At 44.3% G+C, this 26,484-nt stretch overlaps 1 protein-coding gene across 1 annotated transcript in view; it reads right to left on the reverse strand.

Moving 5' to 3' along the window:
- Window positions 1–1,503: 1,503 nt before the first annotated feature.
- Window positions 1,504–26,484, reverse strand: part of LOC141074061 (uncharacterized) — a 134,085-nt gene continuing 109,104 nt past the window's right edge. The window contains 1 exon segment of the mRNA XM_073561577.1: window positions 1,504–4,633. Within this exon segment, the coding sequence (XP_073417678.1) occupies window positions 3,818–4,633 (816 nt within the window). The 3' untranslated portion in view covers window positions 1,504–3,817.

A 26,484-nucleotide genomic window follows, 5' to 3' on the forward strand; every position in this document is an offset into this window, starting at 1 on the left:
TTTCTGATTCCAATCCTTTTTGTATAAATCTTGTTTTTTCTGGTAGGTATGTGGATGATTTACTGCTCATTTGGCGCGGTTCCCATCTGATTTGTCTTCCCTTCATAAGTATCAGAATTCTAATATTTTGAATCTTTCTTTTACTGTCAGTAATATAAATACCCAAGTCTGCTTCTTGGACATTTTTCTTATGGGCGATCCCACCCTCCATTGTATTCACACCACTATCCATAGGAAGGAGAATTCTGGTAATTCTCTGTCACTTTCTTCATCTTCTCATCCCCATCATACAACTAAGGCGATCCCTTACGGCGAGTGGTTATAGTAACCTGAACATCAAGCGTGCATTTAATAACGCTTCCAATAAACCCAGCGCATTAGAACCGACTAAAACATCATCTGTTATTCATTTTAAGTCCGACTCTATTATCACCTTTTCCGCGTCTTACAGCCCAATATAATCGAATAATATCTATAATTAAGAAATATTTACCAGTATCAGGAGGACAAATTGCGGCATATTATCAGTACAGGCTGCGGTCCGTGGCCAGACGGGGTTGCAGTTTAGCTAATGCTCTTTCCCCTAGACTATTAAAGCCAATGTCTACTCCTAAATCTTGGTCGTCCATTTCTGGTTTCTATAAATGTGCCGGTAGTAGATGCAATGTTTGCACGCATGCGATAGACAGAAAAAAGGTTTTTCAATCATCAGACGGTAAATCGTACGACATCACCTCATTTATCAATTGTGACCCCCAATCCATAATTTATTGTATTTGTTGCACACTGTGTGGGATAAATTACATCGGATGTAACACACGGAAAATAAAAACAAACGTATTGCCGAGCACTTGACCAATCTTCCCAATAAGAATGTGGCTTATTCGGGGGCTGCCAAGCACTTTGTTAATGTTCACAGAGGAGATGGTTCTAATTTTACCTTTTATGCGTTTGCGAAGGTTTATAATCCGACCAGAGGAGGCAATACACACAAACTTCTGACTATACGTGAAGCATATTGGATCTTGAAGCTTGACACTAAACACCCCAGAGGCATGAATTTGAGAAACTATTTGTTTATATTAGTTTTCCTGCCATATTATTTTATGTTTTCTTTTCATGGCTGTACAATTATCATGTTAATAATTTTTATATCATCAGTTTTTGTTATTTAAGACAGGATCAGTGTTGGGTCCATTGACTATTGTATTGTGTCTTTCCAATCCCAGGTTCATTCGCTCACAACTAGGGATGAGCGAGTATACTCCTTAGGATTCGGTACTCGGCAAGTAATGAGATACTCGTGGTACTCGAATCCTAGCAAGTAAGTTTCACTGCTCACCTCGCAATATTCGGATCTCCCACCTGGCATGCGCTAACCAATCACAGTAAAGCCGCCGCCTTCTTTATTGTGGCATTACTGTGATTGGCGGGCCGCGCAGCATCACTGTATCGCTGGAGCCCCTGGAGAGCGGTCATTATTAATGGGATTACAGCAGAAAGGTCAGTATACAGTAGGTTACTTTATTATTTTAATTTTTTTTACAGGTGATAATAATATAATAATAAATTTTATTTCTATAGCGCCAACATATTCCGCAGCACTTTACATTTCAGAGGGGACTTGTATAGACAATAGACATTACAGCATAACAATAATCACATAGATCATAACATACCAAGAGGAGTGAGGGCCCTGCTCGCAAGCTTACAGTCTATGAGGAAAGAGGGAGACACGAAAGGTGGGTGGTAACAGTTGCCCTGATTGTTTGGACCAGCCATAATGTTAAGTGTGTAACAGTACAGACACAGAGGGCTAATGGATGCATAAAGCATGTGGGAACATGATGCGAGGAACCTGGCCATGGTAAAAACTTTTGACTGGGCCACACAGGGATAGATTAGGTTAATGCATTGAGGCGGTAGGTCAGTCTGAATAAATTCTTTTTCACAGCACACTTAAAATTGTAGGGATTGGGGACTAATCGTATTGACCTGGGAAGTGCATTCCAAAGAATTGGCGCAGCACGTGTATAGACTTGGAGACGGGAGTGGGAGGTTCTGATTATTGAGGATGCTAACCTCAGGTCATCAGCAGAACGGAGGGTGCGGGATGGGTGGTATACTGAAGCAAGGGGAGATGTAGGGTGGTGCTGAGCCATGGAGGGCTTTGTGGGTGAGGGTAATAAGTTTATACTGAATTCTGGACTGGATGGGTAGCCAGTGTAATGACTGGCACAAGGTAGAGGCATCGGTGTAATGATTGGCGAGGAATATGATCCTGGCTGCAGCATTCAGGACAGATTGGAGGGGGGAGAGTTTGGTAAGAGGGAGACCGATTAGAAGAGAGTTACAATAGTCGATACGAGAATGAATAATAGAAACAGTAAGAGTTTTTGCGGAATCAAAAGTAAGAAAAGGTCGAATTCTAGAAATATTTTTGAGGTACAGATAACAAGAGCGAGCCAGTGATCGGATGTGGGGGGCAAAGGAAAGCTCGGAGTCAAGTATGACCCCATGACAGCGGGCATGCTGCTGGGGAGTAATAGTGGAATCACACGGAAATGGCAATGTCAGGTATAGGTACATTAGTAGCGGGTTTAAACACAAGGAGTTCAGTCTTTGACAGGTTCAGGTGATCAATGGCTTTGGGGAATTAGGTGTGTGCACTGAGTATGTACTCTATGTTATGTGCTGTATGTTATGTGTATGTACTGTATGTTATGTGTTGTATGTTCTGTATGTCTTTTTCTTTTTACACATTCACCCCATTAGCCGGATGATGGGAATACTACTTTCCCATCATCCACTAATGCTGTCACTGTAGCGGGCATAGCCAGATGGGACAAGTAGTCCCATCGGACGATGCCTGCACAGCCCGCACAAGCCCCGCACACACACACACAGCCCCAAAAACCCGCGTACACATTCTCCACGCACACATAGTCTCCGCCCACACACATTCTCTGCCCATTACTCGCATTTCCAATAGACTTACATTGGAGTCGCTACTCGTTACGAGTACCCGAGTGCTAGGAGCTACTCGTAATGAGTACAGCGAGTCCGAGTATTTCACTACTCGCTCATCCCTATTCATAACTGGTGCATAATTAATGTCATTATTATTCACATGATTTTGATTGGTTTTCTGTTGTATATGATGCTTATGTCAGTTTGTTTTTCTATATCCTATGAGTAAGGGCTCTTGTAACGTGCCAGAAACGCCTTAGGTGTTTGAGGTTTTTAAACCGGTTTCACATGCTGCTATAAAGTTTTTCTTCTATTTTTACATAGGTGGTGTGCCGAATCCATTCCTCGTTTTTTTGTTACGAGGTATATAGTTTGAAGTCTGGGGTCTGCCAATATGTGGATAGTTTTCTCTTTCGGATAACATGATACATGATTTTAGTTTTTTTGTCTAGTCTCGCTTGAATATAGGTTAATATTAACTAGTCTCCTGATGAGTCGCCTTCGGTGAGGACGATGAAACCCATAGAAATGAGAGGCTTGGAGAGTGAGTGTGTAAACGTCACCTCACTCTATATACTGAGATGTGGTGTACATTTTTTTTCTATTAGTCACCTACTGACTAACCTTCAGGGGGTGAATTATGGGTATAGTTTTATATCTGGAATTAATAAAGTTTAGTTTTATCATTTTGTCAGCAAACATGAGGAATGACAAGAGACAACCCATTTAAGAAAATTCAGTTTTGGCTAAAATTATTCCAACATTATGAACATAAAAAAGGCTTCTCCCCTATGTGACGTCTCTGATATTTATTAACAGTTGATTTCCAAGTAAAATATTTCCCACATTAAGAAAATGAAAAAGACTTCTTCCCTGTGTGACTGCTCTGATGTCTAACAAGAAGCGCTTTCTGGTTAAAACATTCCCCACATTGTGAACAGGAAAATAGCTTCTCCCCTGTGTGTGTTCTCTGGTGACTAACAAAATTCCCTTTATGGTTAAAATATTTCCCACATTCTGAACAGTTAAAAAGCTCCCCTGTGTGGGTTCTTTGATGGCTACAAAGATCTATTTTCCATTTAAAACATTTCCCACATTCTGAACATGAAAAAGGCTTCTCCCCTGTGTGAGTTCTATGGTGATTAACCAAATGTGATTTATGGCTAAAACATTTCCCACATTCTGAACATGAAAAAGGCTTCTCCCCCGTGTGAGTTCTCTGGTGTTTAACAAAATGTGATTTCTGGATAAAACATTTCCCACATTCTGAACATGAAAAAGGCTTCTCCCCTGTGTGAGTTCTCTGGTGTTTAACAAAATGTGATTTCTGGATAAAACATTTCCCACATTCTGAACATGAAAAAGGCTTCTCCCCTGTGTGAGTTCTCTGGTGATTAACCAAATGTGAATTATGGCTAAAACATTTCCCACATTCTGAACATGAAAAAGGCTTCTCCCCTGTGTGAGTTCTCTGGTGTCTAACAAAATGTGATTTATTTGCAAAATATTTTCCACATTCTGAACAGGAAAAAGGCTTCACCCCTGTGTGAGTTCTCTGGTGTGTAACAAGATTCCCTTTATGGGTAAAACATGTCCCACATTCTGAACAGGCAAAAGGCTTCTCCCCTGTGTGAGTTCTATGGTGATTAACAAGATGTGATTTCTTGTTAAAACATTTCCCACATTCCGAACATGAAAATGGCTTCTTTGCTTTAGGAGCAGTTTGTTTTTTAATGCCTATTTTGTGACTTTGATTTTCCTTAGTAGTCAATAATGAATTAGAAGATGGGACCTGTTTCATAGGATCAGATGACAGATCTTTGCTGTGAATGGATGATGGTATATCTGGAGTAATAGCAATCACTTCAGTTGTAACTTGTAGGATCTCAAGATCATCAGATTTAAAAACTGAAGATGTCAGCTGTCCCTCTGATCTCCTGGTACAGTCATCTGCTAAGATAAAAAACAATTATTTTTATAAAATATCATTGAGTTTTATATTTTTGAACGTTTCTACTTAAACTGTCCATAAAAATGGCAAGCTATGTGAAAAAAAAAATTAATTATTTGCCAAGACAATGACAGTTCACAGTCTAATAGAAAACCTTGTTGGATAAACCAGTAGTGTGCGGTGTTCAACTGTTTGTTCATTCTGCCTCCCAAATATTGCATATAAAGAAACCAATCAATGTTATGTAGCCGAAAATAATACCAATTCTCATCTCACAAAAAACAAGTCCCCACTCAGGTCCATCATCTGTCAGTGGAAAACAGAGGTTCCCACACTATTAGTGGCTCAATTGAAAACCAACAAGGTTTCTATAAACCAATCCAGCAAAATCCGCTCTCACTTCGGAGTCTTGCAGTGTGCGCAAACAACATTTAGGATCCCTGTATTTAGCAATATTATAGTGAGAAGAACCCACGTAATTTGCGGTGTGTGTCTCCTGGAGCACAATCTGGGCACTATGTGCTGGGTAAGAAAATAGCAAATGTGTAATTTTCAGTCTCCAACATCCACTAAGTGTTAATTTCCAGAAAGTGGCTGTGGAGTCAAAATATTCACTCCTCCTACACACGTGGTCAAAATTGTTGGTACCCCTCGTTTAATGACAGATAAACCCACAATGGTCACAGAAATAACTTGAATCTGACAAAAGTAATAATAAATCAAAACTCTATGAAAATGAACAAATGAAAGTCAGACATTGCTTTTCAACCATGATTCCATAGTATTTTTTGAAAATTAAACCTCATGAAATAGGCCTGGACAGAAATGATGGTACCCTTAACTTATGCGCTTCCAGACTGTCAAAGGTAGATAAACGCTGGCGCTAGCAGGGCTTTGTGCAGTACCGACATTTGTCTATGGTGGGCGGTTTTATGCTCATCGGGCCCCCATGTATCCTATAACAAGGAGATTCCACCGCACAATGCATCCTGTGACCCTTGACCTCACTGAGACCTGATTGGTTCAGGTCCTCATGACGTCAGCATCACACCAGCCAATGAGACAAATCACTAGGAAAGTTTGTTGTAGCAGCGAACTTTCCCGGACGATCTGCCTCATAAAAACACTGTTTCTCCTCAGATCTCCTGTCAGTGAAAGATTAGAGGAGAAACAGTGTTACAAGTGCTGCTGGGAACAGCTGTGTCAGTCAGCGATTGTGCTAGAAAGTAAAAAAAACAGATAAGGCAGGTTAGGGTTAGTATTAGGGTTAGGGTTACTGTTAGGCTAAAGTTAGGGTTAGGGTTTATTCTAAAGTAAGGGGTAGGGTAAAGAATTAGGCTTTTCTCAATTGTCTCCCCAATAATTTGGTCATGTCAGAGATTTCTATTTACAGAAAAAAAAAATAAAACGAATAAAATGGCCCGTCAGTATTATGGTGCAGAGGAGGCTTATGCACTTTTATGTTCTGACAGTGAAGAAAGTGCAGTGTCAGATGGCGATGTGGATTTCGAGGGCTTTAGTAGCAGCGAAGTGATAGCTCAGAAATGAGCAGTGATTCCGGTCCATCCTCACACACTGTCATGATCCCAGTGCAAGTTTTGACCTGCACAGTTAGGGGTTAATGTCTTGAGCCCAGTGCAAGCTTTGACCTGCACGCCTGGGGTTAATTATTGTGGACTCTCTTTGGTTCAGGGAGAGCTTCTTATAGCCCTGAGAAACTCCAATCAGTTATACTTTTGCCTTTGGCCGAGTGTGTTGACCCCTGTGTGCCTGTTCGTTGTCTTCTAGCTTGCTTATATGGTTCTGACCCGGTTCTGTCCCCCGTTGTGCATTTGCCTGTTGATTCTGTACTGCGCTACCCTCTCTGTGTACGACTCCTTGCCTGTGACCTGACTATTCTTTGCTCGCCTCTCTTGTACTTTGCAGCTATCTCTGTGTATGACTCATTGGATACATCCTGACTCACCGTTCTGCCTATCCTCTGGTTTTGTAGTGCTATCTCGTGCTTTGACCCCAGCCTGTCTATGCCCCTTGGTAACTTTGTCCCGTAGTTACCCTGCTAGAGCATATTATCCGACAAATTTATGTGTGTCCCAATTCATCAGCCAGAATCCACCATCCTATTATGCTAGGTCACATTTATGGGACCAACCAATATCCTAGAAATGAAAACATTTTTAGGACTTACATTCGCTATGGGGCTTGTTAAAAAAAATGAGCATTCAGTCCCATTGGTCCAACTGCCCTGTTCAAGCCACCCCTATGTTATTTCCATTGATGAGTCCCTTGTAAAATTCAAAGGAAGACTGCACCTCAAGCAATTTATTCTTTCTAAGAGGGCAAGGTTCGGAATAAAGCTCTATAAAATGTGTGAGAGTTCAACCGGATACACATCAGCTTTTCGCATTTATGAGGGGAAAGACAGCCAACTAAACCCACCAGGAGGCCCTACTTATCTGGGGACAACAGGAAAAATGGTTTTGAGCCTTTTTTTTTTACATAAAGGCTACAATCTGTATGTTGACAACTACTACACCAGCATACCCCTATTTAAAAATCTAGTTGAACATAACATAGGGGCTTGTGGGACCATTCACTAAAACCGTCAGGGGTTTCCACAGTCATTGGTCAAAGAAAATTTCCAAAAGGGGCAGTCAGGGGCTTTACACAATGGAGAGCTGCTTGCCCTTAAGTATAAGGATAAAAAAGATATTTTTATCCTGAGCTCGATCCACACAGATGCCACAAGGGCCACTGCAGACCAACAGGGATCCACTACTCCAAAACCTGTGTCTGTCATTGACTACAACAAATATATGGGGGTATGGACCTTGCAGATCAGGTTCTACAGCCATACCAGGTATCAAGAAAATCATATATCTGGTATAAAAAGTTAGTCATGTATTTGTTTCAGGTGGCCACATATAATTCTTTTGTGTTATACAAAAAAGCCGGAAATGCAGATACTTTCCTTGATTATCAGGAAAAGGTCACTGAAAATCTTGTTTTTGATAATTTTGCCCCCACCAATCCTTTAGAATGTGAAGATGTGAGAAGACTCACTGAGCGACATTTTATTGCACTCATCCCAGTAACTGAAACAAGAAAGAACCCCCAGAGAAGATGTCGTGTATGTTCCTAGAGAGGAATGAGGCATGATCCCCGCTATTACTACCCACAATGCCCATCACTGCCAGCCTTATGCCTCCATGACGGCTTTACAATCTTCCACACAGAACCACGTTTTTGAACTGTTTTGACATTCAAGCATTTGGATTATTTAGTGACAGACACATTTGAGTAGAGCTGACTTACCAATTTCCGGGGGTAGGTGGGGGGAGGTCTCCAGAGACACAAGCTGGGCACAATATATTGGGCACTACAATGACATTTCTGCAATTTTTGCTATAAAACTTCTACTACGAGTTTCTGGAAATCATCCATGTAGTGAAAATGGTCACAATATACACAGATGAATTCCCAGAGGGGTGTCATTTCCAAAATGGGGTCACTTCAGGGGGGATTCTGTTGTTCTGTTACTTAGCGGCTCTCCAAAGTGCCATAACAGCAGAATCCCCCCTGAAGTGATCCCATTTTGGAAATGACACCCCTCTGGGAATTCATCTATGGGTGTAGTGACCATTTACCTATCTACCTATTTTCCAATGTAATATCTGGGGTTAAAAAACATTTTAGTCGTATAAATGTACCATATTATTCGGAATATCAGACGCACTTTTTCCCAAATATTTTTTTGGGGAAATGGGGGTGTGTCTTATAGTAGGAATATACTTACAAATGATGCAGCGGCGCTCTGTGCTGCGTGGAGGGCTCCGCCAGCATTTTGTCAAAGCCCAGAGGCCCCTGCAGCTCCATTGCTGCGATGTGGTGGTCTCCAGAAAAATGGCCGCTGTGGGCGGCTCATGCTCAGATTCAGATCTCGCCCCAAGATCTCGTTGCCGAGATCTGAATCTGAGCATGCACCGCCCCCAGTTGCCATTTTTCCAGAAGCCACCACATCGCAGCAATGGAGCTGCAGAGGCCTCCGGCTTTGACAAAATGGCGCCGCCGCCCCAGCACAGAGCGCTGCCACCATGCCAGGTAGAGCGCTGCTGCACCAGCATAGAGCGCTGCCGCCACCCCAGCACAGAGCACCGCTGCCGCACCAGCCTGGGATGGGATTTTCCGGAGGCCACTGCACCAGCATGGACCACCGAACAACCTCTGTGATCACTCTTGCACCTGTGCTGATCCCCCCGGTAAGCTGAATTCAGACTGTAAGACGGACCCCCATTTTGCACATTTTTTCCCCTATTTTCGTTTTGAAAATTTGGGGTGCATCTTATGGTCCGAAAACTACAGTAATTTTTTCTTCACTGCCCAATGGTATAATTTTCTATGGAACAGCTGTGGTGTCAGTATGCTCACTGCACCACTAGAAGAATTCATTCAGGGAAGTATTTGGTAAAATGCAGTCACTTTTGGGGCTTATGCTGTTCTGGCACCTCAGGGGCTCTGACAATGTGACATGTCACCCACAAACAATTCCAGCAAAATCTGCTCTCCAATATGGCGCTCCTTCCCTTCCGAGCTCTGCCATGCGCCAAAACAGTGGATTACCCCCACATATGAGGTGTCAGAATACTCAGGACAAATTGCAAAATAACTTTTTGGGTGCAATTTCTCCTGTTACCCTTTGGAAAAAACATTTGAGATCGAAAAGTTCATTTTTTGTCGAAAAAATATGATTTTTTATTTTCACAACTGTATGTAACTAACTTCTGTGAAGCACTTGGGGGTTCAAAGTGCCCATCACACATCTAGATAAGTTCCTTGGGGGGTTTAGTTTCCAAAATGGGGTCACTTCACTGTTTAGACACGTCATTGTCTCTGACAATGTGACATGTCACCCACAAATAATTCCAGCAAAATCTGCTCTCCAATATGGCGCTCCTTCCCTTTCAAGCTCTGCCATGCGCCCATACAGTGGTTTAGCCTTTTTATTTCCACGGCTCTACATTATGAACTTCTGTAAAGCACCTGTGGGTTCAAGGTGCTCAATACACATCTGGATAAGTTCCCTAAGGGGTCTAGTTTCCAAAATAGGGTCACTTGTTGGGAGTTTCCACTGTTTAGACACATCAGGGGCTCTGCAAATGCGACATGGCAACCGCTAATTATTCCAGCATATTTTACACTAAAAAAAAATGAGAATTTGCAAAACAAAATGTATCATCCATTTTCTCCTGTTACTCTTGTGAAAGTAAAAAAAAAATTAGGTGTAAAGGAAAATTTTTGTGAAAGAAAAGTAAATGTTTATTTTTTCCTTCCACATTCCATTCATTCCTGTGAAGCACCTGAAGGGTTAATAAACTTCTTGAATGTGGTTTTGAGCACCTTGAGGGGTGCAGTTTTTAGAATGGTGTCACTTTTGGGTATTTTCTGTGATATTGACCCCCCAAACTCACTTCAAATGTGAGGTCGTCCCTAAAAAAAATGGTTTTGTAAATTTTGCTGTAAAAGTGAGAAATCGCTGTTTAACTTTTAACCCTTATAACTTCCTAACAAAAAAAATTTGATATAGTTGATATAGAGGCTACTGCGCAGGCGCCGCCATCACCGGTGACATTTTACTGGATGTAATTTTTTTCTAAGCCTCACAATAGCCACAATATTATAGGCATTATCACCAATAATATCAATGCTATTATATGCATTATGTAATAATGGGGGCAGGTCAGTGAGGGGTCAGCGACCTGTCATAAGCCAATACAGATGAATATGTAATCAGATCACCACATAAAGCCCCGCCCACAGCCCCACCCCCAGCCCCGCCCCAGAGCACGAGAATCTCATTAACTGAAAACTACAAATACAGATTACACAACAGTAAACCAGAGTTGCCCTCATTTATGGTGGACCATTGGAGCTACTATGGATCCTGAGCAGAAGATTAGAGAAAATAATATTGCTCCCCATTTCAGGAGAGATTGTGCAGTAATCTGAATTCCTTAGGATCAAAAACAATGTAATTTATGACGTGGAGTGAATCCATGACACCAGGGCTGGAGCCAACACATCTCCTGCAGGCGGGAATAAATGTATATTACAGCCCTCAGCCACGCACAGCTTAGAGATCTATCATGGCACAGGCGGAATGTTTGTCCTGGAGATTATCACAATCCTCCTTGAAGTTAGTTGGTTTTAATACAAATTGAAAAGTCAGGATAAAGGGAAGCTCTGCTGTTATTGGACAGAAATTCACACTTGGCCTCACTGCACATTTACTGTTGTCGCTCATAAAAGGGAAGTTTGGCCAGAAAGACTGGACCTGGTCTTGTAGGGACCATGAGACATTCAGCAGCACAGAAGGGAGAGAAGATTCATCCGATAAGATCTCAGGGAACTAGGAAGCCAACAGCATCATTACCCTCCGCTTTCTCTTAATTTAATTAAAATTTTGCACCAATTAATTTTTTTAATTTGTTTATGACAGATAGCTTGCTAGAGCATATTGTCCTACAAATTTATATGCATCCCATTCATCAGCCAGAATCCACGATCCTATGCTAGGTCAAATTTATGGACACCAACTAATGTCCTAGAAAGTAAAACATTTTTAGGACTTACATTCAATATGGGGCTTGTTAAAAAACGAGCATTCAGTCCTATTGGTCCAACCGCCCTGTTCAAGACACCCCTATGTTATTTCCATTGATGAGTCCATTATAAAATTCAAAGGAAGACTGCATCTTAAGCAATTTATTCCTTCTAAGAGGGCAAGATTCGGCATAAAGTTCTATAAAATGTGTGAGAGTTCAACCGGATACACATCAGCTTTTCACAATTATGAGGGGAAAGACAGCAAACTGAACCCACCAGGATGCCCTACTTATCTGGGGACTGTCAGGGTCCTGACAGCGCCGGCGTACAGCCTCCGCTAAGCAGGGACTCACCCGCACCGTAGGGACCCCTGGGGACAAGAACAGCCGGAAAATAAAGATGCACAGGACCTGAATGTAGAAGTTTAGCAAGCTGGCATAGGACCTATGGTCATGTGAACGGTCATGTGACTGCAAGGGGGCGGGGCTTAGCGTCCTGCTTTCAGAGGAGGTAGAAAACTCAGAGTCAGGCAAAGCGGGGGTCAAGCACAATACAGGCAAGCGAGGTACAGGAGGGATAAACAGACGGAAGGTCAGACAAAGCCAAAGGTCATACACAGGATATCAGTACAGTACCAGGGATGAGACAGAACGGACAGTCAGGGCCAAGCAGAGATCAAAACCAAACAGACGTAGAAGGTACCAGGCAGAATCCAAAGCGATATCCAGAGAACAGACCGAGTCATACACAGAGAATCAAGCAACCAGAACACAGCACTAACACACTCAGGGGTCCCCACACAATGAGAACAGCAGAAGAACAACAAGGTTTACCCGTACAGGCCTCCAAACAAATGCACTATCAGGATGCAGTGGACCCATATAATAAAGATGGCAACACAGGTGCAAAAATACCAATCAAGCAACTGCTCCAGCCTACCAATACATGGAGGGGGCGATTGCCTGGTATGTTGATGCACAAAACAACTTGTATGCGGCGCTGTTCACACTAAGGCCATGCACAGCATCCAGGCCAGCCTAGTACCAACACCCTTCTATTAGATCAGGCGGGCTGCCCAGCGCTAACAAAATGCATGCCGTGTGAACAGACACCGCAGTTTACAAGACCAAATGGGCCCAACTGCACCCCGAATAAAAAGTGCAAAAAACACATTTTAAAAAATGTGGAGTATTAGCTGATATTTTGGCCAAAATACGTGAGCCCGTAACCTACGTCAAAGATCTCCACGCTTACGGGTACCTAACACTAAATACTAATACAGCACAGTACAAAAAGAGGACTTGAAAATCCTCCAATAATGAGAACAGCAAAAGAACAACAAGGTTTACCCGTACAGGCCTCCAAACAAATGCACTATCAGGATGCAGTGGACCCATATAATAAAGATATCAGCTAATACTCCACATTTTTTAAAATGTGTTTTTTGCACTTTTTATTCGGATACTTTTTATACTGATACCACTTTAGCAGCACATTTGCCACCACGACCTAGAATCATTCCTAGACGAAGCTGGAATTTAAAAGATCATCTAGTTAAAAGCCATTATGTACCAACAATACCAACAGTCCGTGGCCTTACTCGTATACAAGGATGTTTCCCTTGTGGGAGATGTGTTGCATGTCCGAATATTTGTAAATCTACATCTTTTAGTACATCTGACGGAAAAAAGACTTTCTCTATAAAGAGTTATATTACATGCAACACACCAAATGTGGTGTATTATGCCACTTGTCCTTGTAATAAAATTTATATTGGACTTACGTCACGAGAGTTTAAAGTTCGGGTGCGTGAACATGTTAGGGACATAATGGCATCTAGAGATATTGAGGATATTTCCTGTCTAAAAACACTTCCGAAACACTTTAAATTGTTTCATAGTGCCAATCCCAAGGGTTTATTAGTCCGTGGGATTGATAGGATTGATTGTGGTATTCGTGGTGGCAATGTTAAAAAGATCCTTGCACAACACGAGTGCAGGTGGATTGTGACATTAGATACCTTAGCTCCTGCTGGCCTGAATGAAACTAATACCTTTGTTCCTTTCCTTAATTAGGGATTGGTCCCAATAGATCTTGAATTGGGTTCTGAAGCATTACGGTTCTTTAAGTTCCACTGGGATAATAACGATCCCGGCTATGACTCAGTCTATCTTTTTTACCGTTGTGGTCTGACTATTTATCCATTTTTGTTCTTGTTGTGCTTTTAATTTGGTTTTAATATTTTGTGTCTGTTTCTTCTAGTTTATTTCACAGCTGTACTATTTCTGGCATCCATGTCTGAATGCGGAAGAGTTGGTTCCACTATATTTTTCATAACTATTTGGACCAGTAGTCGCCTTCTCTGGGAAACTATACTGCCTGCTATTTTGTGAAACATGGCTGACTATGATATCCATCTCCTACGCTTCACTGAAGATACTGCCATTACTAGGTGGGGGTTCGTGGGTTGGGGGGGTTGGTGTGGTTACTTTCTATATAATGTTGACCTTGTTATGTCCAGACATTAAAGAAGAATCCTCCATATTTTTGTATCATTTAATCAATGATGTTTGTATGATGCTTTGTAATATTATACATTATGAGATCTATTGTATTCTTATATAATATTTAATTGTATGTACCATAAGTGCCATTTATATGTATGATCTGGGGCATAGCTTGTTCCTTTTTTAGAACGTTTTTTCCTCCAGTAGATGGTATTTTATGATGGCGGGATTTCCTTATGATTTATACTTAATATTACCTTTTTTGCATATTTGCATTATTGTCTTCCTTTCTGTATGGTTTTATATTATATGCACTGCTCATGTCTTTGATTGGCTGTATATTATTACAACTACATAATGGGGATTCTCTTTGGACTCCTTTTTCTAGCAATCATGGATTCTTTTCTTATTATGATGTCCCCCTCCCTCCCTTTTGTATTTTGCCTGTGAGCAGCTTAACGACCTGTTCAGACCCCACCATCATGGCCGCTTGCAGTGTCTCCGAGAACATGGCGCTGATCCTGAGCGCATGCGCGGTGTGCCCGACATTGGTCGCGATGCTCCAGCCATCATATTGTGGGCCGCGCGCGTGTTGATGATGTCTAGTGGTGTTTTTCTCACCGCGCACGCGCGCTGCTCACTGATGGCGGCGGGCCATCGCGCGGTTACTATGCGGCTACACTGGGCATGCGCCGTTATTGATTAGCTACACCTGGAACGCTGCATTTATATATGGGTGCTTGAGGATAGATAGGCACTTCCCCTTGAGAAAGCCGAGGCGAAACACGCGTCGGGGTTGAGCGCGGTATCCTCCCTGCATTCATATTCCCCTATGGGTAAGTGCCATGAGCAATATGGATATTTGGTATGATCCCAGAATTGATCGATATATTCCTCTGAGCCAGCAATTGTTTATATAAATTTTAGCATCTTGCTATATACAGCACCCGGTCCTTTTTTAGGTATATAGAGACATTGTCTCTGGATAAGTTGCACAATACGTTTAGGTGCTTAGACTAAGCTTCATACTTGTAACATATGGTGCTCTGGCCTGCTGTCACTTTATATATAGGGATGCCTACCATGCGCTACACTGGGATTATTCCTTGTATATCTACCTCTATTATGTGTTTATAAATGTCTGATTTTGTTTTAAGATGTGTTAATAAAGATTTATCATTTTTCTTATATTTCTATTGTGGTTTATGGCTACGCTATCTTTTTCTTTATTTGTATGCAATTGGGAGTACTCCACTATTACTTTATTAGTCCTTATTTTTGGTGGGGGAACTATGATTGTTTTCGAACTGGTTCCTGACCACGTTTTATTGTTATGAAGGTTTTGAATTTGTTTTCAATACTACACCAGCATACCTCTATTTAAAAGTCTGGTTGAACATAACATAGGGGCTTGTGGGACCATTTGCAAAAACCGTCAGGGGTTTCCACAATCATTGGTCAGCAAAAAGTTCTGAAAGAGGCAGTCAGGGGCTTTACACAATGGAGAGCTGCTTGCCCTTAAGTATAAGGATAAAGATATTTTTATCCTGAGCTCGATCCACACAGAGGCCACAAGGGCCACTGCAGACCAACAGGGATCCACTACTCCAAAACCTGTGTCTGTCATTGACCACAACAAATATATGGGGTGTGGACCTTGCAGATCAGGTTCTACAGCCATACCAGGTATCAAGAAAATCATATACCTGGTATAAAAAGTTAGTCATGTATTTGTTTCAGGTGGCCACATATAATTCTTTTGTGTTATACAAAAAAGCCGGAAATGCAGATACTCCTCAGGAGGAGGAGCGCCGAGAGATGGCTGCTCTGGCATGAGGCTCCTGAGTTTTTTAGTTTTTTACCCCGTTTAATTGTTAATTCTCCCTTTGGTTCACTCACCATTGCGTAGCTACAGGATTCGGCAGAGCTGGGAGTAGTGTGGAGACTGCGATCAGCTGGGACCGGTGTCTTTCTGTCCTCGTGGAGCTCCGTGCCTGGATTCAGCTGGGAGAGAGTGAAGTTGCTGGCTGCCTGCCTTGTACCCATTTCCAGCATGCAGATGATCCCAGGATAGGAAACCTGGTGGAGTGTGCGGTGCTGGAGTTGTTCTGGAGATCTTGTGGTCCACATGGAGCTGTAGGGCTACAGGATTCGGCAGAGCTGGGAGTAGTGTGGAGACTGCGACCAGCTGGGACCGGTGTCTTTCTGTCCTCGTGGAGCTCCGTGCCTGGTTTCAGCTGGGAGAGAGTGAAGCTGCTGGCTACCTGCCTTGTACCCATTTCCAGCATGCAGATGATCCCGGGATAGGAAAGCTGGTGGAGTGTGCGGTGCTGGAGATGTTCTGGAGATCTTGTGATCCAGGTGGAGCTGAAAGGGTGAGCTGGGCAGGTTTGGACTGACTGTTGGCGTGTCCCCTGATGTCCCTGTCTTGTTGCACCCATGCCCTCCCCCCCAGCAGTGCTGGGAGCACCCTTTATGGAAAGTTGTACATTTAACTCTGCTAAGCTGTGACTGTTCAGTCTTTATAGCTACAAGCTGAGTGTAGTCATGGCCACTGCACTCTGTAAACCTACTCTTATGATTTCAAGGGACGATTTATTATTCTGGAATCATCCGCAATTTCTCATGGACTCCCCTTCTTGGAGCATGATTGCTAATTCAACAATTGAGTACATAAAATCCATTACTTCTGTGAAACCTGTGGAGGTGTACTGCAAGAGAGGTAGGAGAGGAGGAGTCCTGGCACGCCTTCGGAGGAGAGGGTTCAGAACAGCTCTTCCTTCACTCCACTTGGCTAATGTCCGTTCCTTACCTAACAAAATGGAGGAACTGAACTTACTTTGTAACATGAGATCTGATATGGCCAATTCAGCTGCTCTTTGTTTTACTGAGACCTGATTGAATGACACCATCCCTGATTGTAGTCTGGATCTACCTGGTTTTGTTATCTACAGAGCTGACCGTGATTGTGTAGCTTCAGGTAAACAAAGCGGGGGTGGGGTTAGTCTCTACATCAACACTAGCTGGTGCTGTGATGTTAACATACTGGGAAAAGGTTGCTCTCCAGATCTAGAGTACCTTGCACTCAATTGTAGACCATTTTACGCTCCAAGAGAGTTTTCATCTATGGTTCTGGTTGCAGTATATATTCCCCCTCAAGCATCTGTTAAAGCTGCTATTGGTGAATTAGCTTGCAAAATATCAGAATGGGAGAAAGGATCTCCTGAAGCATTTGTGATCGTAATGGGGGACTTTAACAAAGGAAAACTCAACCTGGATCTCCCCAAATTTACTCAACATATAAACTGCTTCACGAGAGAGAACAATACGCTTGATCACTGCTATACTGTCTTAAAAGGGGCCTACAGGGCAGTGAGGAGAGCAGCAGTGGGCTTTTCAGATCATTGTCTAATTCATTTAATTCCAGCCTACAGGCAAAGGTTGAAAACATCCAAACCTACAGTTTATACAAAGAAGACATGGTCTGAGGAGGCAAAATTGCAACTGCAAGCATGCTTTGAATGCACGGACTGGGAGGTATTCCAGGAAACATGCTCGGGTCTGGATGAATGGGTTGATGCAGTGTCCTCATATATCCGTTTTTGTGAAGACACGTTTATTCCATCCAAATCTGTCCACTTTCGGGGAAACAACAAGCCGTGGTTTACAAATAAAGTCAGGTTGATCCGTAAGAGAAAAGAGGAGGCTTATAAAGCAGGCGATATTACTGAATTCAAGAAACTTAGGAACTCGCTATCTAAAGAGATCAAGTTAGCCAAACACGAGTATGCAAAGATTCTGGAGGAAAGGTTCTCATCAAAAGATACTAGATCTGCATGGAGAGGATTAAGAGAGGTCACCAATTATAAAAGCCACCCCACTATAGTGAACCCCAGCAGAAGTCTGGCAGCAGAGTTAAATGAATTCTACTGCAGATTTGAGGCAAGCTCTACACACAGTGGCAATTCATCTCTAAGCTCCTCAGTCTGTTCATATAAAGATCATTCATTGTGCAACACCCAAGTAGTGATCTCCGAGGCAGAGGTGATACGCATCCTGAAGGGACTTAAGGTCAAAAAGGCACCTGGCCCTGATGGTGTATCTCCAATGTGTCTGAAAGTATGTGCTACCCAGCTTGCCCCTATACTGACAAATATATACAATGTGTCACTGAAAGAGTGCGTTGTACCTCAGTGTTGGAAAAATTCCACAATTATCCCTGTCCCCAAGAAAGTGGGATCCTCTGAGTTGAACGACTATAGACCAGTAGCACTCACATCTGTAGCTATGAAAGTCTTCGAAAGAATTATGATGTCCCACCTGATAAAATTCACGCAGAAGCTATGGGACCCGCTTCAGTTTGCCTATAAGGAGAATCGTTCGGCAAACGACACTGTCAATCTGGCACTGAAGTACATTTTGATCATACAGATGAACGGCACTCATATGTCCGGATTCTTTTCATGGACTTTAGCTCAGCGTTCAATACCATTGATCCGAATTTACTTCATAAGAAAATGGTAGCTCTTGGAGTCCCTCTCAACTTATGCTTGTGGATTTATAACTTCCTGACAGCCAGGATACAGAGTGTAAAAGTTGGACCATTCACTTCGGACACCTTGGTCACAAACATCGGGGCACCTCAGGGGTGTGTTTTGTCCCCGTTACTGTTTTCTCTCTATACGAATGATTGCATCTCTTCAGCAGACTCAGTAAAAATCTTGAAATTTGCCGATGATATGACACTGATTGGTCTCATCAGGGGAAATGCTGAAGACTTGTATCGGAGTGAGGTGGAAAGAATATGTGACTGGTGTAAAGCCAATAATCTTGTACTCAACACTAAAAAAACTGCTGAGATGGTTGTGGATTTTAGGAAAGATCAACATGAGATACTTCCAATCTACATCCATGACGAAGTGGTTCTTAGGGTCACAGAGACCAAATTCCTTGGTGTTATCATCTCTCATGATCTTAAATGGGGGAAAAACGTGGATGCTGTTATAAGAAAAGCACAACAGAGGATGTTCTTCCTGCGTCAGCTGAAAAGATATGGTTTGTCTAAGAATCTGCTGATCTTATTCTTTAATGCTGTCATCAGATCTGTGATTTGTTCCTCTCTGATAGTCTGGTATGGGGGAGCCACTGCGCATGACAAACTCCGCTTACAAAGGACTTTCAGAACAGCAGAGAGAATTATAGGCTCCCCCCTGCCTAAAATCCAGGATCTTTATGATAAGAGTATTCGATCCCACGCATTGAAAATTTCATCCGATCCCTCTCACCCGGGACACTCCTCATTCCAACTACTCCCTTCAGGACGTCGCTTCAGAGTCCCCAAATGCAGCACCAACCGCCATATGAACAGCTTCTATCCACTCTCTGTTCAACAATTAAATCGTCATGTGTAGACTATATACTTTATCTGTCTTGTTAGATGTTACTTGTTGTATCTGTTGTTATATATTATGTTGTCTCTTTGCCACAAAGAATTCCTTGTATATATGTAATATGTACTTGGCGATAATAAATTTGATTGATTGATTGATTGATTGATTATCAGGAAAAGGTCACTGAAAATCTTGTTTTGGAAAATTCTGTCCCCGCCAATCCTTTAGAATGTGAAGATGTCAGAAGACTCACTGAGCGACATTTTATTGCACTCATCCCAGTAACTGAAACAAGAAAGAACCCACCAGAGAAGATGTCGTGTATGTTCCTAGAGAGGAATGAGGCATGATCCCCGCTATTATTACCCACAATGCCCATCACTGCCAGCCTTATGCCTCCATGACGGCTTTACAATCTTCCACACAGAACCACGTTTTTGAACTGTTTTGACATTCAAGCATTTGGTTTATTTAGTGATAGACACATTTGAGTAGAGCTGACTTAACAATTTCCGGGGGTAGGTGGGGGGAGGTCTCCAGAGACACAAGCTGGGCACAATATATTGGGCACTACAATGATATTTTTGCAATTTTTGCTCTGAAACTTCCACTACGAGTTTCTGGAAATCATCCATGTAGTGAAAATCGTCAATATATCCATAGATGAATTCCCAGAGGGGTGTCATTTCCAAAATGGGGTCACTTCAGGGGGGATTGTATTGCTCTGGCACTTAGCGTCTCTACAAAGTGCCACAACAGCAGAATCCCCCCTGAAGTGACCCCATTTGGGAAATGACACCCCTCTGGGAATTCATCTATGGGTGTATGGACCATTTATCTATCTACCTATTTTCCAATGTAAAATCTGGGGCTTATACAACATCTTAGTGGTAAAAATGTACCATATTTTTCTCACTATAAGACCCACTTTTTCCCAAAAAATATTTGTGGGAAATAGGGGTGAGTCTTATAGTCAGAATATACTTACAAATGCTGTGGTAGCAGCGCTCTGTGCTGCGTGGAGGGCTCCGCCGGCATTTTGTCAAAACCCGGAGACCCCCGCAGTTCCATTACTGTGATTCGGTGGTCTCTGGAAAAATGGCCGCTGTGGGCGGCGCATGCTCAGATTCAGATTTCGTCCCGAGATCTCGTTGCTGCTATCTGAATCTGAGCATGTGCCGCTCCCAGCTGCCGTTTTCCAGGAGGCCACCGCATCGCAGCAGTAGAGTTGCAGGGGCCTCTGGCTTTGACAAAATGGCGGTGGAGACCCCCACGCAGCAGAGTGCTGCCGCCGCCCCAAGCACAGAGCGCTGCCGCCGCCCCAGCACGAAGTGTTGCCGCCACCTCAGCACAGAGCGCTGCCGCTGCCCCAGGTAGAGTGCTGCCGCCCCAGCACAGAGCACCACTGCCACACCAGCTTGGGATGGGATTTTCCAGAGGCCACCGCACCAGCCTGGACCACCAAACAATGTCTGTGACCACTCTTGCACCTGTGGTGATCCCCCCCGATAAGATGAATTCGGACTGTAAGTCGGACCCCCATTTGGTATAATTTTTCCCCTATTTTCCTTTTAAAAATTTCGGGTGCGTCTTATAGTCTGAAAAATACAGTAATTATTTTTTCTTCACTGCCCAATGGTATAATTTTCTATGGAACAGCAGTGGTGTCAGTATGCTCACTGCACCACTAGAAGAATTCATTCAGGGAAGTATTTGGTAAAATGCAGTCACTTTTGGGGCTTATGCTGTTCTGGCACCTCAGGGGCTCTGACAATGTGACATGTCACCCACAAACAATTTCAGCAAAATCTGCTCTCCAATATGGCGCGCCTTCCCTTCCAAGCTCTGCCATGCGTCCAAACAGTAGTATTCTCCCACATATGGGGTATCGGCGTGCTCAGGAGAAATTGCACAACAAACTGTTATGGATCAATTTCTCCTGTTCCCCTTATGAAAATGCAAAATATGGAGCTAAAAAGATTTGAGAAAAATGTTATTTTTTTATTTCCACGGCTCTACGTTATAAACTTCTGTGAAGCACCTGTGGGTCCAAGGTGCTCAATACACATCTGGATAAGTTCCCTAAGGGATCTAGTTTCCAAAATGGTGACACTTGTTGGGGGTTTTCACTGTTTAGGCACATCAGGGGCTCTCCAAACACGACATGGCAACTGCTAATTATTCCAACATATTTTACATTCAAAAAGTCAAATGGCGCGCCTTCCCTTCCGAGCCCTGCCGTGCACCCAAACAGTAGATTTCCCCCACATATGGGGTATCGGCATGCTCAGGAGAAATTGCAAAACAAAATGTATCGTCCATTTTCTCCTGCTACCCTTGTGAAAGTAAAAAAAATTAGGTATAAAGGAAAATTTTGTGAAAGAAAAGTAAATATTTATTTTTTCCTTCCACATTCCATTCATTCCTGTGAAGCCCCTGAAGGGTTAATAAACTTCTTGAATGTGGTTTTGGGCTCCTTGAGGGGTGCAGTTTTTACAATGGTGTCACTTTTGGGTATTTTCTGTCATATTGACCCCTCAAACTCACTTCAAATATTAGGTGCTCCCTAAAAAAATGGTTTTGTAAATTTTGATGTAAAAATGAGAAATCGCTGGTCAACTTTTAACCCTTATAACTTCCTAATGAAAAAAAATTGATATAGTTGATATAGATGCTACTGCGCAGGCGCCGCCATCACCGGTGACATTGTGCTGCATGTAATTTTTTTCTAAGCCTCACAATAGCCACAATATTATAGGCATTATCACCAATAATATCAATGCTATTATATGCATTATGTAATAATGGGGGCAGGTCAGTGAGGGGTCAGCAACCTGTCATAAGCCGATACAGATGAATATGTAATCAGTGCACCACATAAAGCCACGCCCACAGCCCCACCCACAGCCCCGCCCTAGAGCACGAGAATCTCATTAACTGAAAACTACAAATACAGATTAAACAGTAAACCAGAGTTGCCCTCATTTATGGTGGACCATTGGAGCTACTATGGATCCTGAGCAGAAGATTAGAGAATATAATATTGCTCCCCATATCAGGAGAGATTGTGCAGTAATCTGAATTCCTTAGGATCAAAATCAATGTAATTGGTTGTAAGTTCTATAGAAAAGGGCTTTCACTGCCCAAAGTCATGTGAACAGTTTTGGGAGGAGGAGAATGTTGTGGTCTAGAGGCAAAATGGTGATCATGGTAATACAGCCGGACTACACCACCGATAAAGCAGCCACAGCCGGTGACTGAGAGGAATCTGTGACCTCTCTGCATTCAGTGGTTACTACTCACCTGGGTAGTCATATGTGGGAATCTCCTCTTTACACCACTCATCATCTCTCACATATGTCTCTGTAGTATTAATATGGGTCAGATCTTCACCCTGAAACAAATATTGTAAAAGTCACAGACAGATGGAGAAGTCCCATCTATGATCAGCTCTAATCCTGCCATCTCCACCGCTCTCATTACACAAGTATAAAACATATAATACTGGGGGATAAAACAAGACTGAGCACAAGACCTTCACAGCCGTCTACACATCATAGGGGAGATCTCCTGACACCTTCTCTCCATCTACCTGATGATCCTGAGGAGCACTGGGATCTACTTGGTTACAGTCCTGTGGAAGAAGAGGACGGGGACATCTCTCTGGTGTTGTCCTCTTTCTGGATAGATCTGGAGGAAACACATACAGGGACTGAACTCATTCTCTACATACAGATAATTATAGGCCATGTGTATTTAGTCCTGTCTATTACCTGGTGATGTGAGGGGCTGGGGAACCTCCATTATGACGTTCCTGTACAGATCTCTGTGTCCTTCTAAATACTCCCACTCCTCCATGGAGAAATAGACAGCGACATCCTGACACCTTATAGGAACCTGACACATACAATGATACCGTCATCCCCCGATCCCTTCATAGTGTTACTGTATAATGTCCCAGCATTCCCAGCAGTGTCACCTCTCCAGTCAGCAGCTCAATCATCTTGTAGATGAGTTCTAGGATCTTCTGGTCATTGATGTCCTCATGGATCAGGGGGTGAGGTGGAGGCCCCGTGATTGGGCTCAGGGGTCTTCCACATCCCTCAGACACAGGGTCCTGACAGCGATCACTAGAGGTCTTCTTCACCACTGTGTAATCCTGGTAATGGAGAGACACATTAATAAATCTCACTACAGACATTCCCAGAGTCCTCACCTCTCCAGTTCTGTCCATCTGTTATTCCCATAGATAAGAATGATGTAATGTGACGTCATCAGAATCTCTCACCTCTCCAGTGAGATGGAAGAGGATCTCTAGGATGAGGTGTAATATCCTCTCCGCCATCTTGTCTCTGTCCATATCCATCCTTGATGGGTAAATCAGGAAAATTCTCTTCTGTAGAAGATCTTCACTGAGAGGATCCGATATTGTAGAGACCTGAATGAGAAGAAGATGATCCGATGTAACATCATAAGAATCCTGTGTAATAATACAATTACTGGAGATAATAAGGGAAACACATGAGGAGATTTATTATCTTACAGGGTTTAGTTTTCTCCCCTGACATCTACTAATAAAACCTATATATTTAGGCCACAGACAACAAGCAGTTTCCTCCTCGGAGTCGGCAGCTGAACACGTTCCTCATAGACTCATCTTCCATAACGCTAATTCTCGTCTCATTACCGACACTGGAATCGGCATTAACAATACTGCAGGAGATATTCATTACACGCGACATGAGAAATAACTCCTTCATGATGAGGACGACATCTTCATCTTCTACTGCGGCTCTAGAGACAGATGTGGCCAGAGTCGGTCACTGCCTCCATCCCCACCGGCCGTCTATATGAAGGTTTCCCGTCTTCCCCGCACTGGAATCTTCTCTCCCGTTAGATCTCAGCTCTGAGTCACACACAGAAGTTTGAGGCTTTTCTGGAAGAACAGGACAGGAGAGATCTGAGGCCGATGTCTCCATGTACAGGGTTTCCCCTCGGGATAAGAGGCTTCTCTATCCCTTTCCCCCAATTAGAGGGGACACCTGTGGATATCGGGGTCTTTACCGGCTGCAGTCCTGGGGGGATTTACTCGGTAACGTGGACGTTGGACAAACGTCACCATCAATTCCCATCAGACTGAAGGAACATCGCTCCTCTATTCAGCTCTATGGATCCAGGATGAAATCCACTGCGGCCCCTGCAAGAAAAGAGCGAAGTCTGGTGAGACCCCCGAGGCCGGAGATTTCTACAGCTGCTCTGTGCGCACAGGACCTGTGATGAGGTCACAGGAGGGGAGGAGTCAGGGGGTCACATGATCAGGGGCCTCAGTGTGTGCAGGACTCTGCTGTGCTGGTTGTCATGGTGCTGGATGAGGAGAAGTTTCTGTGTGGGGTCAGGAGGGGTTTACAGGGTGGATGTAGCAGAGCTGTGTGTGTACGAGGTGTACGGAGCGGAGCCGTGTGTGTACGAGGTGTACGAGGTGTACGGAGCGGAGCCGTGTGTGTACGAGGTGTACGGAGCGGAGCCGTGTGTGTACGAGGTGTACGGAGCGGAGCCGTGTGTGTACGGAGCGGAGCCGTGTGTGTACGAGGTGTACGGAGCGGAGCCGCGTGTGTACGAGGTGTACGGAGCGGAGCCGTGTGTGTACGAGGTGTACGGAGCGGAGCCGTGTGTGTACGAGGTGTACGGAGCGGAGCCCTATGTGTACGAGGTGTACGGAGCGGAGCCGTGTGTGTACGAGGTGTACGGAGCGGAGCCGTGTGTGTACGAGGTGTACGGAGTGGAGCCGTGTGTGTACGAGGTGTACGGAGCGGAGCCCTGTGTGTACGAGGTGTACGGAGCGGAGCCCTGTGTGTACGAGGTGTACGGAGTGGAGCCGTGTGTGTACGACGTGTACGGAGCGGAGCCGTGTGTGTACGAGGTGTACGGAGCGGAGCCGTGTGTGTACGAGGTGTACGGAGCGGAGCCGTGTGTGTACGAGGTGTACGGAGCGGAGCCGCGTGTGTACGAGGTGTACGGAGCGGAGCCCTGTGTGTACGAGGTGTATGGAGCGGAGCCCTGTGTGTACGAGGTGTACGGAGCGGAGCCATGTGTGTACAAGGTGAACGGAGCGGAGCCGTGTGTGTATGAGGTGTACGGAGCGGAGCCGTGTGTGTACGAGGTGTACGGAGCGGAGCCGTGTGTGTACGAGGTGTACGGAGCGGAGCCGTGTGTGTACGAGGTGTACGGAGCGGAGCCGTGTGTGTACGAGGTGTACGGAGCGGAGCCGCGTGTGTACGAGGTGTACGGAGCGGAGCCCTGTGTGTACGAGGTGTATGGAGCAGAGCCCTATGTGTACGAGGTGTACGGAGCGGAGCCATGTGTGTACAAGGTGTACGGAGCGGAGCCGTGTGTGTATGAGGTGTACGGAGCGGAGCCGTGTGTGTACGAGGTGTATGGAGCGGAGCCGTGTGTGTACGAGGTGTACGGAGCGGAGCCGTGTGTGTACGAGGTGTACGGAGAGGAGCCCTGTGTGTACGAGGTGTACGGAGCAGAGCCGTGTGTGTAAGAGGTGTAAGGAGCGGAGCCGTGTGTGTATGAGGTGTACGGAGCGGAGCCGTGTGTGTACAAGGTGTACGGAGCGGAGCCGTGTGTGTACGAGGTGTACGGAGCAGAGCCGTGTGTGTACGAGGTGTACGGAGCGGAGCCGCGTGTGAACGAGGTGTACGGAGCGGAGCCGCGTGTGTACGATGTGTACGGAGCGGAGCCGTGTGTGTATGAGGTGTAAGGAGCAGAGCCGTGTGTGTATGAGGTGTACGGAGCGGAGCCGTGTGTGTACGACGTGTACGGAGCGGAGCCCTGTGTGTACAAGGTGTACGGAGCGGAGCCATGTGTGTACGAGGTGTACGGAGCGGAGCCGTGTGTGTACGAGGTGTACGGAGCGGAGCCGTGTGTGTACGAGGTGTACGGAGCGGAGCCGTGTGTGTACGGAACGGAGCCGCGTGTGTACGGGGTGTGCGGAGCGAAGCCGCGTGTGCACAAGGTGTACGGAGTGGAGCCGCGTGTGCACAAGGTGTACGGAGTG

This window comes from Dendrobates tinctorius, unplaced genomic scaffold (assembly GCF_039654945.1).
Source record: "Dendrobates tinctorius isolate UK_male_01 unplaced genomic scaffold, ASM3965494v1 ptg000322l, whole genome shotgun sequence".
NCBI lineage: Eukaryota > Metazoa > Chordata > Amphibia > Anura > Dendrobatidae > Dendrobates > Dendrobates tinctorius.